The sequence below is a fragment of the Mastigoproctus giganteus genome, chromosome 14 (assembly GCF_048544385.1).
Source record: "Mastigoproctus giganteus isolate SK-2022 chromosome 14, ASM4854438v1, whole genome shotgun sequence".
NCBI classification, from domain to species: domain Eukaryota; kingdom Metazoa; phylum Arthropoda; class Arachnida; order Uropygi; family Thelyphonidae; genus Mastigoproctus; species Mastigoproctus giganteus.
Genome location: NC_143588.1, coordinates 77,833,453 through 77,851,342, shown reverse-complemented (window position 1 = coordinate 77,851,342; position 17,890 = coordinate 77,833,453). Strand labels below are relative to the sequence as shown.

The 17,890-nt window shown below is 37.1% G+C and overlaps 1 protein-coding gene across 1 annotated transcript in view; it reads right to left on the bottom strand.

The window, feature by feature from the left end:
* Positions 1-17,890, bottom strand: part of LOC150075267 (uncharacterized) — a 155,452-nt gene that overhangs the window by 57,486 nt on the left and 80,076 nt on the right. Inside the window, exon 4 of the mRNA XM_090389295.1 lies at positions 17,641-17,686. Coding sequence (XP_090245421.1) covers positions 17,641-17,686 — 46 coding nt within the window. The remainder of the gene's footprint in view (positions 1-17,640; positions 17,687-17,890) is intronic.

The window sequence follows — 17,890 nt, the reverse complement described above, 5'->3', positions numbered from 1 at the left end:
CATTTTAAAATCCACTATTCCAGGGATAGGAACCTGGTTTGGTAAGATGGAGGTGCCGATCACCATATCGTTGAGATATACAATGGAATTGGGGTTATGCAACGGAGAATATAGTTAGTGATAAGATGTGGGTTATGGAAGTTGGAGAGCTCCTGTTTCACTGCCCATATTGCAGCACATGTTTTTTTTCGAGTGGCATTAAAATGAGGCAAGAGCGTAAGGTTTTTGCTCGTGGCGCGGACGGTACTTAGAAACAGCATTTTACTAGATAATCGCTGTTTTTTTCTGGTAGCAAAGTGGCCAGAAACAATTAAACAAAACAACAACAACACACTGCACAAACATATAATTTCTGGCCATTATTCTGTATTCATCACATTGTGCCACAACGGAGTTGACTTGACATTCAGGAGCCACCCTACATTTTTTATAATAGGTAGAACTAAACTGAACTTTGGGCATGTCCAAAACAGAAGGAATGAATAAATAAAAGTTCTAAAGCTTGTAGATAACTGGCTGGTTACCGCACTTGTTCAGATTGCAGAAGCGACAGAGAATACCGAGCTTTTTCGAATGCTCAATAACTACGGGTATGATATGTCCTACCTAGAAAGGTCAGTGATTGAGGTTGTTCCAAGTAAACAAATCTGATCGTGTCTGGAAATCAGATTATTATCAAAGCGAATCAAGCAAAAAAAAAGTATTATTATTTTCACCTCTACTCTATTTCAATGGTATTAATGCCATCAAAATTATCCTTGGTAATATTCTAGGTTCTGGTTGCTTAGCATAAGAATTAAGCATTAATGATAGACTCATCAACGTCGCCTCCTACCTCAAACAGTATGGACTCTCAATCAACCCACAAAAAACAAAACTAATGGTGTTCTCTCTCAGACCAACCCCTGCAATAATAGCCCCAACACTCGATGGAACTGTAATATCTGCCACTCCTACACATGTGGATTTGGGAATAGTATTTGACCCAAAACTCCGGTTTCATGCTCATGTAGACAAGCTCACTTCCAGAGCAGCCTCTCTCCGATGGCTAGCTAAACAACAACTAATTTATGTTAAGGAGCCTCGTATAATTAAGAAATATATCAGAACAGTAGTTTATTCTCCACTCCTCTATGCTGCTGAAGTGTGGGCATCAGCAGCTACTACAACGAAGAAACCAATTCTCGCTGAAGAATTCTGGCTACTTAAATGGGCTAACTGGAAAGCTTGTCTCCCACCACAGGACAGAACTACAGCTTTAGCTACCTCACTGGGGATGCAGCGACTCCCTGACATCATTGAAATACAACGACTGATAGCTACAGTTAAAATGATCACGAGCCAGATCTCAACACCGTCCATTTGGGATTCGTGTTACTGGCGAATACCCAAGCCAGAACTTCGGTCAACCCCGATGCTCCGCTCGAGGAATCGGAGGCTTCATATCTCAGACCGCTTCCTCCCAAACCAAATGCTACCGGAAGTACAGCACCTCGACGCTGACCTCCAGAAGTTTTGCAGCCATAAAACCTACAGGAAAGAAGTATTAGCAGCTCGCTCCAAGTTCAAGTTCGTGCATCCTCCACACCATCTGCCAAGCTATCCTGTGCCACGACAGAACTCGTTTGACAGAGAAGTGCCATTCATATATATTATATATTTTATTGTAAATAAAATTGTAAATAATATATTTTATTGTAAATTTTATTGTAAATATAACCGTACGATGTCACTTGCAAATATAGTTAATACTGTGTAATGTGAGGAAGTGTAATGACATGTTTACATGTTACATCTTCAATTTTAGAATGTGCATTATCCATCATATATCCTGATGTGAGCATTATCTATTATCTAATTATCTATTCTGATGTGAGCCCCTGGCCGTTGGCCATGATGGGACAATTGCAACTTTACTTAAATCTATATATGTACATTGTATTAATTTAGTTGCAATAAAGATTTTCTCTCTCTCTCTCTCTCTCTCTCTAAGTTGGATTTGTTAGGCGTATCGGCAACTATGGCCATAGTGCGTCAAAGAATTAAGAGTTCAGAAAAGAACAAACATCAGATGCTCCAGAACTGATAAGTTTGGGGATAAGGTCATTCTCTCCCCCCCCACACTCATCACGTGCAAAAATGAATGAGGAAATTGGCCACCCAATTGTACAAGAAGGTAGAGATACCATAAAATGGAAATTAGGGCGGTTCCGTACCAAATCAAACCAATACCTTTGAAATGGCAAAAGTTTCAATTTCTCAGAACTTTTCTTTGCCATTGCTTAATTGAAAGGGAAGATTCTCTGCAGATTTACAAAAATGGAATTCAAGAATATTGATGATCATCATAATTATCCTCTAAATTAACAGAGAAAATATGAACAAATGATAAGAACGGATGTGGGGAATGAAAAAAATCCCTAAAAGCTGCGCTTACCTCTGTGACCAGCCATATAACCAACTCAGTTGTGCCGGCGTTTGAAAAGCCTTAATAAGTTCTTTACGTCGTCGACGGAATTCGAAACGCCATCCTTATCAAGTGATTAGCAAGCGATATAACCACTTCCCTGCTATAGAGGCCTTTTAGAGTTAGGAAACAGAAAATAAATGATACAAATTTCAAATTAAATTTGACTGAAGGGATAGAGATTTTCAGTAACAGAAAGTATTTCAAGATTATTTATGAGATAAAGCGGATTCTTAGTGAAATATGAGAGAGAATATATAACCAAACACCACCTAATATGGTTTTTGTAATTTAGATAAATGAGGTGACTTTGCTTTGGAAAACCGTTAGTTATAATTCAATCAGAAATGTAAGAGTGGGTTTAAAAGAACTCAATGCAATAGACCGCATTGAGCGGAAATTTGATTCGAAACTTCTAAATCGTTTTGGGTCAAGTAGCGGTGAATTATTCTAATTCACCGATCTCAGGAGGAGGACGTAAGATTTTATACAGTGAACGCCGTTTTCTCACTTCATATAATACACAAACCGATCTCTAAAACACATTCAATTTGTAGACGCAATTCAAAGAATTATTACACCTTAAGCAGCCTTTGTTCTAATCAAAGGCAATCCTGATTTTTATTGGTTTGATCCAATATTATTTATTGAGATTTTTTATTTTATATTAAATAAGTTCACATTAACGACATGCCACAAAACGCACATATGAATTGAATATTAGTAGATTAATTGTTTTTTTAAGATTTATAATTGAACTTTATATGATACAGACAAAGATCACCCAAAGAATGATCTTTGATCAGACAAAGATCACCCAAATATTGCACAGCATAAAATGTAAAGTAGACTGTTTCCTGTATTTTCATTTTCAAACATTATCCACACTTCTTAAAGAGGAAGGATTAAAAATTAAACTTATGGCCGATTATCTGTGGAATAACTACTTATGATTTGATGTTTGTGTTTGATGCTTTCGTATTTCTCTTTTCGACGATCCATTCCATGTGTATTCTGACATATCTTCATGGTAGGGATTCACTGAATGACAGCATGATCTCACTTAATACCATTTGACAGTTAACAACGCTACTGCTCGTCGGCTATAAACAGCCAACTACCAAGCTTCCTTTTACAGCTCCTTGTGAAACTAAGAGGGTAAGCTTTTGTGGAATGTGCAGCGTCATCTCTCCCATCTCTTATCTTCAAGCAGTTTACGCTCAACAGATTATAATAAAGACATAGAAGACACTTCAGAAACATATGGTGTTTATACAGAGAAACTACTGCTGTTCACTGCAAAAACGTAAGCGTAATACGAAAATGGTATTATTGGAGTCTCTCTCTCTCTCTCTCTCTCTCTCTCTCTCTCTCTCTCTCTCTCTCTATCTATCTATCTATCTCCGTTTCCGAAAGCACCTGAAATATTCTAAATATATTTTGCACTTGTGAGAAAATTAATGTCGAAAAAGATATTTATTTAAAAATAAATAGACGTGTTTTTTTAAATTTCAGTGAAGAGATTCTAAGAGACATTTTCTCTCTTTTTTTTTTTTTTGCTGGTCTTTCGTCTGCGCCATAAGAAAATTGATTTACAACTTGTAATGAGGTAGTTCTACCATTCAGACAAATGTGCAGAGAATCCAGAGTAATTTGATTTTGTTCGCTTCAGCGCTTTCCTCGTGAAGTTTTTTATGCACAGAAATGTGATTATAGCCTTTAAAAAATCAAACAGATGTAGATTTGAATATTGAGGCTGTTTAGAACGTAAATATACTCATAGCAATATACACCCTATTCATGAATATCAAAAGTAGTGCCCACTGATTTTCATAAAGGTATATTAATTGAACGTTTTCGTAATATATATGCATCAGTATCTTTTTAACTTATCTGGGCGAAATTTTATTCAGGATTTATATATATATATATATTTCAGTTCAGAACATAATATTTTTACTCTGCAGCTCTGAAATTGAAATTGGGCTGGTTTTATATGGATGTTTTCAGATTCGATTTCTTTGCCTCTCTGTTTAATAAATTCCCTTGAAATTGGAAATTTTATGAAACAAGATATAGCAGTTCAGATTGCTTCTATACGTTTGGAGCCATATAATAAGGTAAAATAGCTTTATTCCACAGGTCTACTTAGTCCGTGGAAAACTGGCTAACACGATAGTCACAGTAAGAAATTTCAGGAGAGAAGAAAAAAATGCTTTCAAGGAAATTTCGTCAATAGAATAATACGTAGTTTAGTCTCCAAAAAAATGGAATGTTCTTAATATGGACTGCAATGCTTTGCACGCTAAGTGTTCATTTTCTACGTCTCCTTTCTGATTGCTTATAAGGTTTGCGAAATTTTTCTTATAGTCATTCCCCTTCGCCTATGATGAAATATTCAATACGGGCGAATGCTTTCCCAAGAGCTTGTCCATATAGATGGCTTCTCAGATCTGCTTGGAGATATCACAGCACCGATCTTCTCAGAACACGTAGTTCTATCATGGTTTTCCTTTGATCGATTTCATAGCCGGTCGAACCTATCTGCCTCAACAACTGCACATTCCTTTGCATCATCTGTGCTGTCCACCTTGTTTTGTCACATGTGCAGAGCGTGTCGCGAATGGATATTTTGATATCATATCGATTCTGCTGCTCAGATATGTACTTCGTTAGTCGAGTTCCAAATAGCTTGTTGAATAATTTGTTACTTGACTGGTATTGCTAGTATAATTGCAATGAAGATCTCAACTTTCTCCAGATTATGTTAGCGATAAAACATTTACTCGTTTTCTGTAAGGGACAATAAATTTATAAAAATTGAACGCATGTCACTCATAATTTTAATGTACAGTTAAAGTAACGTTAGAGTACGACCCATGTCACATTTAAGGAAACAGAGTTATAAACAAATATTGTAAAGAAACTTTATAAGTCCAAAATTTATAATTGTAGTCTCTTGTGTGGTATATAATATATATATTTTATTTACTGGTAGAGGTAACATGATGTGTGCTGTCCAAAATTAAGTACTCTATATTAGTCTTAAGAAGAAGTCTTGGAAGTTCTTATCCAAGCTCTTACAACCAGTTAATTCCTGTCATGGTGCATATAGCGGTGGCAGAGGATGTTGCGGTATAATAAACCACACCACATAGTTAACAAGGTGGATCTATCTGGTACCACATATGCCCAAAGAACGGTTTTATGCAGATTGTACCACACTAAAGTTGTTGGTTATGGAGTAATGGCCTGGTATGTTCCATTTTTTCATCCTACGTCCATTATGTTTTGTCTTTGAGGTAGTAGGATCCTTACTAATATAAAAATATCTTGTTTTGTATTACTTCTTTTTTTGCTACGTTTTAAAAATTCTGTGGAGAAGACTCGAACATTTATCATGACAATGTACCGTCATACAGCTCAGCGAATAATGTTTGAAACTAGGATTGTAGAAAACTGTCTTGACCGAGGCCCAAAATTGTTCCAATTGTACAGTTACTTGACTTGAGAAGCTAACATTGAAAGCAAGACCCAGCTGCTCAGCTTCTTTAAATGAACAGTCACAGCCGGAAGGGATCAGCTACTTAAAATTCCGGTGTCTAGATATAGAAATTTTGTTGATAGCGCATTACCACAGCCATTAAAGACCATAGGTTCTGCAACAGATATGAAATTTTTCTTTTGCAAACATATTCTGTGGTTCTTAGAGTGTGCTATTGTTTGTTGGAAAACAGCCAATAACTGCTAAGGAGCTGCTGAAAAGTTTGTTGTTGTTATTGTAGGGATTTTAGAAGCAGCAGCAATTTAGACCAGATTGCGTCTTATATATTATGTTTGTAAATTGCATATGTTCTCTGGCAATTTGCCTCTTTGTTAAACTAAAACGCAAATATCCAGGAAATAAATCAGCTACCTTCGCCTGAGACCGACTAACTCGGCCACGACGCATTATTGTGGAAGAGGCCCATAAAAATTTCTCGCTTCATTGACGGAATTAGAACTCAGGTCTTTTTCACCTGGTGTGGGGAGGACGGTGCTTATATCAATTGTGCTACCCGCAAGAGTCGCTGGAAAGTTTGATTGCAGTTTTGTCAGATAAAAGATTTCAGTTGTTTGTCTAAATATAAAGTTGCCTTTAAACTTATTAATGGTAACTCCTGTGGTTGTAAGGGACTATTCACAAATGCGTACGTCAACAGCTTTTATCCTACTATATATTATTACGTAACTAAATACTCAAGTTGCATTATTTATTTATATTTTATGAAAACAAAATTGCGTAATATTCATGAGTTCAATTCGTTCCACTTGTAACATTTTAAAACGATTTTTGCGGGCATTATGGGAAAAATTTATGACAGAAAAACTGCTTTTTAAAAGGATATAAGTGACAAAAGTCCGTAAAGTTTAACGTCAAAACACGCAAAAATTAATGCAAAGTCAGCGTTGATTTTTGGTAGTAAGCACAAATTGAAACAGTGTGCTTCATTTCCTGTTTCATCGTTGTCATCAAGAATATTTTCATTCATCATAAATTAATAATTAAATATCAATATTTATTTATTTCCCAACTTTCGATTTTCTGTTTGTTGGACGAAAAACCCGATTTACTGGGAGTAAAAACCATGCTATCCTCGCCTGACTAACTCAACCACGTTTTGAAAAATGTTCCTAAGAATTCCTCATGTCATTGACGGGACTCAAACTCAGGTCTTTTTCGCCCGGTGTGGGGATGATAGCGATTTTACCAACTGTCTTACCCACGATGGAGTATATGCTTTTTGTTTATATATCATTTGTTTATTTTATATCTGCTATCAGAGAAGTGAAGTAAATTCAAGTAAATCAACAATTGATTTACTTGAATTTATTTAAATTTTCTGATAGCAGATATAGAATAATGGCCAACTTTCGTTGGTCATTGAAAATTCTTATCTCTCACTGAAGTACTTGAAGAAAATATTGCAATGTAGAAAATATATAAATAATGTATAAAACATAAACGTATAAAATGAGGTCGTTTGAAATATTTGCTGCTTATTAAGACTAAACGTGTCAATAGCTGACATTTTCATTACGCATTGCTATCTGTTAATAAAAAGTAAAACTTTATCCAAATTGTGGCAACTTAATGCGGTTATTCTTTTCGTACATTAGCTCGCTTACTGACCAGATTTTTATGTCAGCTGTTGTAATAAATGATGTTAATTAGGTCCTTTACGTTACAGTGCTTCTTTCATAAAACTTTTTCCACACAGTAGATTTATAACAAGTTTGCATTAAACTTCCACGTGGTTCCATCAATGACGCGAGCTTAGGGGGATGGCGGAGGGATTTAATTCCTAATTAAACTTCTCGGAACTAAAAAGTTCTAGGAAGTTTAAATTAGTTCACTTTTGAAAATTTTAAATATTTTTAAGACTAAATTTTATTCGTTCGTTTTGACCATTTGTTGCGCCAAGGAAACTAAGACCACGAGGCAATATACTATGTTTGTGAATTCGGTGGTTTTTTTCCCTCTTTTGCTGGATGAAAAATAGTTTTCTGGTGAAAAATCATGCAACCCGCTGTGTGAATATCAACGTTCTAATGGCAAATATCAGAGAGAGAGAGAGAGAGAGAGAGAGAGAGAGAGAGTAGCTGCTGATGCCCACATTTGAGTGGCATACAGGAGTTGTCTTTCCTAATTATTTGAGGATCCTTGATATACCTCTTAGAAAGTGTTGTTTACCCGACCATCGAAGAGCGGCCGCTCTAGTTGTAAGCTTGTCTATGTGAGCATAAAACCATACTTTTGGATCAAATATTAGTATTAGTATTAGTAATGGCCGCATGGTGCAAGAAAACCTATGGCTTATGCTGCACAAGCCAAAAAAAAAAAAAAAAAAAAACCCGAATTAAACAATGATAAAAAAATAATAATAATAAATAAATAATAATAATTAATAAAAGAAAAGGAAATTAAACCTATCATCCTATGCGCTTCCCTCACCCGAAGGTACTATCCAGATGACCTTTGGATTTCCCCAAACTGTCAGCCTCTACCACCCACGTAGGCAACTTATTCCAGTAATTTACGACTCGCTGGCTAAAATAAAACTTCCTGCAGTCCTAAACATTTACCCCCGTAACTTGAATTTATGTCCACTAGTTCTAGCATCATTTATAATCTTGAAAATTTCGTCCTCATTCATTTTACTGATGCCTCTCAGAGCCTTAAACACCTCAATCAAATCTCCTCTAAGGTGTCTAGTTTCCAAACTGTGCAACCCACATATTCGAAGTCTTTCTTCATAAGGACGCCCTTTTGCCGATCTCACCAGGCGAGTTACCTGTCTTTGCACCCTTTCAAGAAGCTCAATGTCTTTCTTTAGGTGCGGTCTTCATACTTGAACCAGTATTCCAAGTGTGGTCTAACATAAGCCTTATATAATGGGATTATCACGTCCCTATCTCTACTTGCAAAAGTTCGATAGATCATCGCTAGGACACCATGGGCCTTCCTTGCAACCTATTTACAATGCTCAGAGAATTTCCTGTCTGACCGTATCTTAACACCCAAGTGCCTTTCCTCCAGTACTGGGTTTAGTTGAACTCCACCAAGTGAATAAGTTATTTTGGGATTACTGTTTCCCAGGTGTAATACCTTACACTTTGTTGGATTAAAGCATAGCTGCCATTTTTCTGACCATTCCTGAAGTCTATCTAGGTCTCTCTGAAGAAGCTCAGCTTGACAGTGATCATTAACCACTCTACCAATTTTAACATCATCTGCAAATTTAGACATCACGCCCTCTATCCCTTCATCGATGTCGTTTATGAAAATTAAAAACAACAGTGGTCCTAATACTGATCCTTGGGGAACCCCACTTCTTACATCAACCCAATCTGAGGAATAGCCATTTATCACAACCCTCTGCCTCCTGTCTTGAAGCCATCCTGCTATCCATCTAAGGATTTTCCCAGTGATTCCAACCCGTTCGAGCTTATAAAGCAACCGCTCATGTGGGACTGAGTCAAAAGCTTTGCTGAAATCTAAATAAACAATGTCGAAATTATTCCATAAATCCAGCTCGTGAGTAACCCTTTCAAAATAGCGAACCAGATTTGTTAAACATGATTTTCCCTTTACAAAACCATGCTGAGTATCCTTGAGAATTTCAATTCGATCCAAATGATCCTGAATTCCACCCTTGATCATTGCCTCCATGATTTCCCAAATCTGACTGAGCTCAATCAAGGGTTGGAGCTATTACAGTTGGGGTTGATTTCAGGGAAAATCCATTATTTTATTTTTTATTTATTTATTAATTTTTTTGTGGATTAACTGACAGTCTATACTGTTTGAGGCATGAAGCGATGTTGATAAGACAACAGTCTTATCAACATCGCTGAATAGGCGGTCAGGATTTATATATCGTTTGGGTACGTAATGGTTTTATCACTGTCACGGACAAGAGGTTGACGACTGCTTTAAATAACAAGTCATGTAGGGCTCCATGTGCCCTCGTGGTTAGTATAGTTGGTATAATCACTTGTGGATTATACCAACTATACTAACCTAAGATCGGTTTATTGTGCGATTGTCCATGAACATCAACCTGTAGTACCTTTCATGGAGGAATGATACTATGAATCAGAAGATATTACCCTGAATTACATAGTGGGATTCAAGTAAGCAGAGGAGTACCAACACGTTAATGGCATCGCAGTAGTAGTAGTAAGAGGGTTTTAGGATCATCGGCGACTAAGACCATATTTCTCAATGTGTACTGTCTGTAAATTGCTGAGAGAAACCCGAGTTTCTGGGAGGGGAAAAAAAACATGCTACCCTTCCCCGAAACTGACTAACTCAGCCACGTTGTGAAAAAGGTCCATAAAAATTCCTCACGTCGTCGATGGGATTCTAACTCGGGTCTTTTCCACCCGGTGTAGGGAGGATGGTATTCTACCAACTGTGCTTACCCACGCAGGCCGTTGATGGCATCAAAGGCAGCTACAATATCTAGGTGAGTGGCCCTCGTGGGAAGCACAGTTGGTAGAATACCATCCTCCCTACACCGGGTGGAAAAGATCTGAGTTCGAATCCCGTCGTTGACGTGAAGAATTTTTATGAGCCGTTTTCACAACGTGGCTGAGTTAGTCAGTTTCAGGCGAGAATAGCATGGTTTTTTTCTCCCGGAAACTCAAGTGTTTCGTCCAGCAAACAGAAAATCGACCACAGAACACACGCAATTTACAGACAGTATACCAAAAATCAATATGGCCCTAGTTGCTGATTGATAATTGATAATTTATGTATCCCTATTTTGTGTTACAATTGTTGGGAGATAACAGCAAGAAGGGAGGGAGAACACGCAAGCCAGAGGCTTTTTAGCGGGGTGTTCCCTTTGAAAAAGATAACAATCAAACCAGATACACCATGAATCGGACATATTTCTACATTCCATTACAGAGACTTCGTAAACTAACCACACATGTCGCGTGGTTAACAACAGTACTTATAATTACATTATGAGTACTTTTACAATAACAAGTATGAAAAAAAATTATGAAATAATTGCGTAGAGTGTTACAAGCTTTTTGACAGCTATTCTTTCAACTTGTTTACATAATTTCCAAACTGGTATGCATTGTGGAAAGTTCAGGAGTTGAGTGGAAGGTGATTTTATTTTATTTTTATTTTATTTTATTTTATTAATAAAAAGATACACAACAGGTAACCATTAACAGTGTATCTGAGATCAGATCAATAAACATAATAACAATAATGTGAAATCCTACAGGACGATAAACATTGATGCAAATTCAAACAATAAAGCATATGTACAAAAGAGGATTGTATTAAGTTAAGTTACCGGTAAAACAAGTAATAATTAATCCGTTAGAGAATAGAAAAATAATATAACAAATAATAAGCTACAATAATTAGATGTGAGCTAGTCACTTTGCAGTTTAAGTGAAGAGGCAAACTTGTGGATGGAGTTCATCAGTGATTGGGAGTTGTCAAAGAAGTCAATGCGAGAGTCATTTGCTGATTTGCTGATTCTGTTCAGTGGACTGAACTTCATTAAGTCCGTGTTGGCAGAGTCAAGGCGAAACGGTGTAAGGTTCCTGACTTGTCTACAGGGAGCATTGAAGTTTATTTTACTCAGGATATCAGATGCTTCATAAATTCCAGTGATTACTTTGGCTAGGAGGGCGATGTCAGCAGTAACTCTTCTAGTGCACAGAGGCCTTAGATGAAAGTAATCACACAGCGATTCATAATACACTGAGTGATAGAATAGAGGATTGCGGTACGTAAGGTAACGGATAAAGTTTTTTTGGACTGCTTCAATTTTGTTAGTTAAAGTCTTTGTGTGAGGATTCCAGATGGGTGAACTGAATTCAAGGATTGGCAGTACAATAGTTTTATAAAGGATAACCGCATATCTGTAGTTTTTGAACTTGTATGTGTTCCGTTTGATGAATCCCAGTGTTTTGAATGCTTTGCTGGTGATTTTAAGGACATGGGCATCGAATTTAGCACTGCTGGAAAAGAGAATCCCTAAGTCGTTAACTTGGTCACACCTTTCGATGATCACAGAGTTAATACTATACTCCGTATTCATTAGTTGTGGAGATCTGCAAGATGAGAAAGAGATAACTTTGCACTTCGAGGGGTTAGCAGACAAGCCATTCAGAGATAGCCACAGAGAGAATTTATTGAGAGCACATTGAAGTTGTTGAGAATCGGTAGTCTCCTTCACTGCTGAGTAGATCTTAAGATCATCTGCATAAAGAGCAACTTGAACATTGGAGGTGTAGATGAAAGAAGGAAGATCATTTACGAAAACAATGAAGAGAAGAGGACCTAAGGGAGAGCCTTGTGGTACTCCGCTTAGTGGTATAAAACAGTCTGAGTTCACTTGATCGATGATAACGCTCAAGGAACGATGCGTAATATAGCTGCGTAGCCATGAGAGCAAAGGGTCACGGATGCCATACAGCTTAAGTTTTTCCAGAAGTTGTTCGTGCGGGACTTTATCAAATGCCTTAGATATGTCTGTGTAGACTGCATCAACTTGTAGGTGGTTATCAAGAGCTTCAGAGGTGTATTGCCAGAAAGGAAGTAAATTTGTGACTACTGACTTGCCACTGCAGAAACCATGTTGATTCTGATCGATAAAAGGCTTGAAGAATTCGAAGAGATGTTTGTGCACTGCTGTGTCGAAGAGTTTAGCCAGGCTGTTTTGCAAGGTTATGGGTCTGTAATCGCATACGTCATTTTTATCACCTTTTTTGAAAATAGGAACTATATTGACCTGCTTAAAGTGATTAGGATACTTCCCCAGCCTGAGAGACAGGTTGAAGATCCGCAGTATGAGGGGTTTCAATGTAGTGACAGTCCTTTTCCAAAATAGGCCTGGAATGTCATCTGGGCCTCTAGTATAGTCATTTTTCATGCTTTTTAATGCCGAGTTTAAATCTTCATCAGTGATAAAGAGATTAATGAGGATATCATCTTTAACAGGTGTGAAGTCAGGAAATGAGGCAGGTCTCAATGTATCATTTGTTTGAATTCTAGAAAAGTGTTTGGCAAACTCTTGAGCAATACTGAATTCGTCAGATAAGAGAATTCCATCTGCGTTTCGGAGTTGTAACGTTCTACTGGTTATGTTCTTATGCTTCATGAAATTCCAGAATGGTTTGATATCTCTGTGAGTAAGCAGACTATCCTGAACTGACTCTGTATACATGTTGTAGGAGTTTAATATGAGAGTTTTCACTTCTTTGCGGAGTTGGCTGAATATTTCATAGTATTGACTTTCACCTGTTTGCTTATATTTGTTTCTGTAGAATTCTTTGGATTTAATTTTACGTATTAGTTCACTATTATACCAGTGCGGGTAGGTAGAGCGTGCGGTAAGATGGGATTGAGGAACAATGTCAGATATAACTGAATGGACACAGTTAATCAGGTTGTTGGTGAGCACATCGATGTCATCCATAGCGTCAGCGAGCTGCTTGTCTACGTTTCTTAGAGCTAGGTTGAGCAGAGGCCAGTCAGCCTTTCTGAAATTGAATCGAGGAGTACGGGAGCTGCATTTGAAGTTATGAGAAGTCACTGTGATGTCAAAAGTAATTGGTGAATGATCCGAGTGAAATATGGGGTTGTCGGTGTGAACATCTATATGAGTAGAGGAAAATATTAGGTCGAGGTAGGCATTTTCTCTGGTTGGAAAGTTGCAAATTTGTTCCAGACCATAGCTGTGAAGCATATTAAAGAGAGCCCTAGTCTGCAGTGATGGAGAAGAAGATCCTAAATTGGCCATTTGACAGTTAAAGTCACCCAAAACCATTGCTATGTCGGCAGATTGAATTAGTGGGAAGATTGATTCCAGCGAGCTTTCTAAGTACTGGAGGTCTATATTAGTTAAGGGAGGTGGAAAATAAAGGAGTACTATTAAAACCTTTAACTTGCCAAGATGAAGAAGGCAGTATACTGATTCAATATTTGTGAAATTTGATGCAGTTTCACAGAGTATATGGTTAGAATGTATAATAGCTACTCCGCCTCCACGAGATCCTCTGTCCTTTCTATGGATTGTGATCAGACATCCCTGGTGATGTGTTCAGTCAGGAGCTTCTTGAACCTGTTTAGTGAAATGGCATTTTTGATATTTTCAGGAAGATTATTCCAGGTTTTTGCGCCTCTGTATTTTATATTTTTCTGACCTATGGCTTTTCTAAAAAGCGGAACCTTTAGGTTCGCTTCATTTCTTAAATTATATGTTATTCCTTCTTCTTCTATTGTTATGAAAAAAGGATCTGAAGAGAGGAGGAAAGTTTGGTGTTTTCAAAACATTGTAAAAAAGACCGCCTCAGCTTGTTGTATCAGTTGGTAGATGCTTAAGAGTCTCGCTTCCTTATATCTCGAAGTCACCGATGCATTCCAGGGAAGGCCCAAAATTGAACGAACATATCGATTGACAATTGAATTGATTCTCGTAAGGTTATCTTGACTGGTCGTACCCCATGAGATGATTCCATATGTGAAGTGAGACTGTATTAAGGAGAAGAATACTAGTCTGTGAAGGGAAGAAGGTACCCAGGCAGAGGCTCGGGCGAGTATTCCTGCTAGTGACGAAGTCTTCTTTCGTAAGGTGATTATTTGTTTATCCCAACTCAGCTTGTCATCTAGCCAGATTCCTAGAAACTTGGTATCATTCACCCTTTCGAGTTGTTTTCCTTTGTATGTTATTTCGAAATCAATATTTAATGGTTTATTTTTCGTCCTAAACACCATATATTTGGATTTTTCTGGGTTTAGTATTAGCTGATTCTTTTGAAGCCAACTATGCATTTCAGAGAGCAGGGCAGAGATCTTGCATTGAAGTTGGTTAGGGTCTTTATCAGTGATTAGAATGGAAATGTCATCGGCATACTCCTAAAACTGATGCTCTTAAAACCCTACTACAATCTAGGTGAGTAACAGTAAGTTCCTCATGCCGTTCAAAATCAGTCAATACGTGTGATTGCAGGAGGTTCATCACTATGGACCGGTTTCAGATGGCGTAGTGGATCTGTGGCGGCTTATCTCTAAGGGTATGATTCATTAAAGATGGGTAGCATAAGTTTTTACAGGACTGACTTTATGAGCGTTGAGGGGAATATATCGGCCAAAAGTGTATATGGGTAGAGTGATTTTTCGAGCTTTTGTATGTGATCTGACGCTGTAGCCGTGCCAGGCTTGAAGAAAGGTTCTTGTGGTCAGAATTTCGTTGCAGATGGATCTGATCTGAGTGGTTGGAAGGATATAGAAGAGGAACTTAGGATTGTGATGTAGAATTGGAACATAGAAGATTGTTTGGCTGTCATGCGAGCGTATTAAATCTAGTGATATGCTTTAGCGATTGGGCTAGGTCTAACTGACTAGGAAATCTATTGGCTTTAAAGTTGCATGGGATTTTCCCTTGTTGAAGTTGAGCGCCAAGGTGTGCCATTATTGCTCTTGATTTTTCCTTGTTAAATTGCGTTTGTACTCTAGAGTAAGATATACGGTTGGAACCTTGTTGAATACTTTTCCAAATCTGGCGCAGCTGCTGCTTTAATAGAAAAATCACGTGTATTTCTGGATTCCACCAGGCTCTGGAGTGAGACGAGATCCTGATCTACTTCGATGAGGCATATTGTGGAATGGTATTGACCCAGTTTGTTAGTAGTGCTGTAGCAAGCGAGACGTCACACGTTTCAAGGACATGCTAGAGTATAAGGGTGGCAGCTTGCAGGCATATTTGGTTGTTAAAGAACTTGAGACTGATAATGACGGCGGTTTGGGCGTTTTTTGGGGTAAGTGAGCCCCGAGGCGGTATAATAATTAATGTTGCACAGATAGGTGGGTGATCCGATTCATAATGCGTCTCAAGTAATCATTCATAATGGTTCTCGAATCATACATGTTAAGGAGGAAATAGCAAATCAAGACGGTTTACTTCTATTAATAAAAAAAAAAGAAAAAAAAAAGAGGTATACTGTAGCCATTATCAGTCCACTGCAGGATGGAAGCCTCCTCAACAATTCATGTTGAGGGAAATGGACCATAATCTACCATGCTGGTCCGGTGCAGGTTGACAGATCGACCGTATTTAGTAGTCTGGGGCTTGAGGAGATCTGTCGAGCCATTCCAAATTTCATTTAAATCGGACCAACAGAAATTCGGCAATTATTATTTCTTTGTCCGTCCGCATGTAATAATCTGACTCTTAGTGGATGCATTTTCATAAAATTTTATATTTGGCTCTTCTAGAAAGATTTGTCGAGCCTTCCTAAATTTCACTAAAATCGAACCAGTGGAAATCCAGAAATGATTAATTATTTCTTTATCTGTCTGTCCGTCCGCATGCAATAACTCGACTCCCAGTGATGGATTTTCAATCAAATTATATATTCCTCTCTTTTAGAACGATTTTTCAAGTCTTCCAAAAGAATTTCATTAAAATTGGAACAATAGAAATCCGGCAATTATTTATTTTTCCGTTCATCTGCATGTAATAACTCGACTCTCAGTGGATGGGTTTTCATGCAATTTTATGTTTATTATTTTATACATATGCCACAGGCTATCCACGTACCGTATACTGTAGCTGGAGGACTCGATATGAGCTGGTTGGAGAAATGAATGGGTAATGTGGCAGATGCTCAGAAACTAAATATTCTCAGTTCGCACATAAATGTCTATAGAAGATGTAGATAACTCACATAATACAACCACGCGTTATATTTACATTTTTTCTGGAAACTATGAAAAAGTTGCAAATTGGGGTGGGGGAGTAGGAAGATAGAGTACGGGAAAACTAATAAATGAACTTGTATCTTACTTATTATTAATTTTAATAATTATAATTGTTAGCCATCAGACCACAATGAATTTTTTTTATTTCCTCGAATCATATAACATTTTTTATTCTGCTTATTATGGAGTTCTTTAAAACTAAATTTATCGGTGCAACGTATATTCCAAAATTCCCAGTGTTTCTTCAGTTTGAAAGCAACATTCGTTTATTCCTATTTCGAACCTCTAGAGTATTTAACACGTGCAGTAGTGCATTGCAGTATCTTACACAAAATAAAATTTACGACTTAATCTTATTTGCAGTGTAGCAGGTGGCGATCGTAACAAAAATAAAGATGCCTAGCGGAATTCGCGAAAGAAAATATTATTCAATTATCATCAAGAAGAGCTTAACAACATCTAAAAAGGTACGTTCGCAACCAAAGGGAAATCCTTTTTCCTTGTCATCATTTTGAAGAATTCAGTAACTAAAATGAAAGGAAAATGAAGTGGCCGAAAGAAAATCGGTGTAGTTCTTTAGAAAATGAAATTCCCATAACGTAAATTTTGGTTTTTATTGTATTACTCAGTCAGTCCATTTCTGCTGAATGTAATTGATAACGTGCATTACAACGCTGAAATAGTTTCTCTAAAATCCTTCACTGAATTAAAAAAAAAAAACAACGAAAATGAGATTTTTATACAGTTCGTTTGACTTAATTATTATTCGCATCTTTAAAACAATTTAAAACCGTAGCTAATTAAACTTATACAGCATCCTATTCCCGTTAAACTTTATTTCATTTTAAAAATTAAAATTAGATTTAATTTTACAATGGAAATCTCTTCTTACCAGTTTCCCTGCGAAGCTGTTCCAGCTGTTCAACTTCATTAGAAACCTGTAAAAGTTTGAACAATTCATTTCTTATTAAATGAAAATAATTATTTCTGTATAAACAAATAGTAATTATCTTTTTCGAAGTCACAATTAACTGCTCATTTATTGCATTCATTATGTCCATTTATTTTAATGTTATCAATACCAAAAATCCTCGTAAGTACATTTAATTAAAAGGACTTTTTTCTTTCTGTTTTATTCTAAA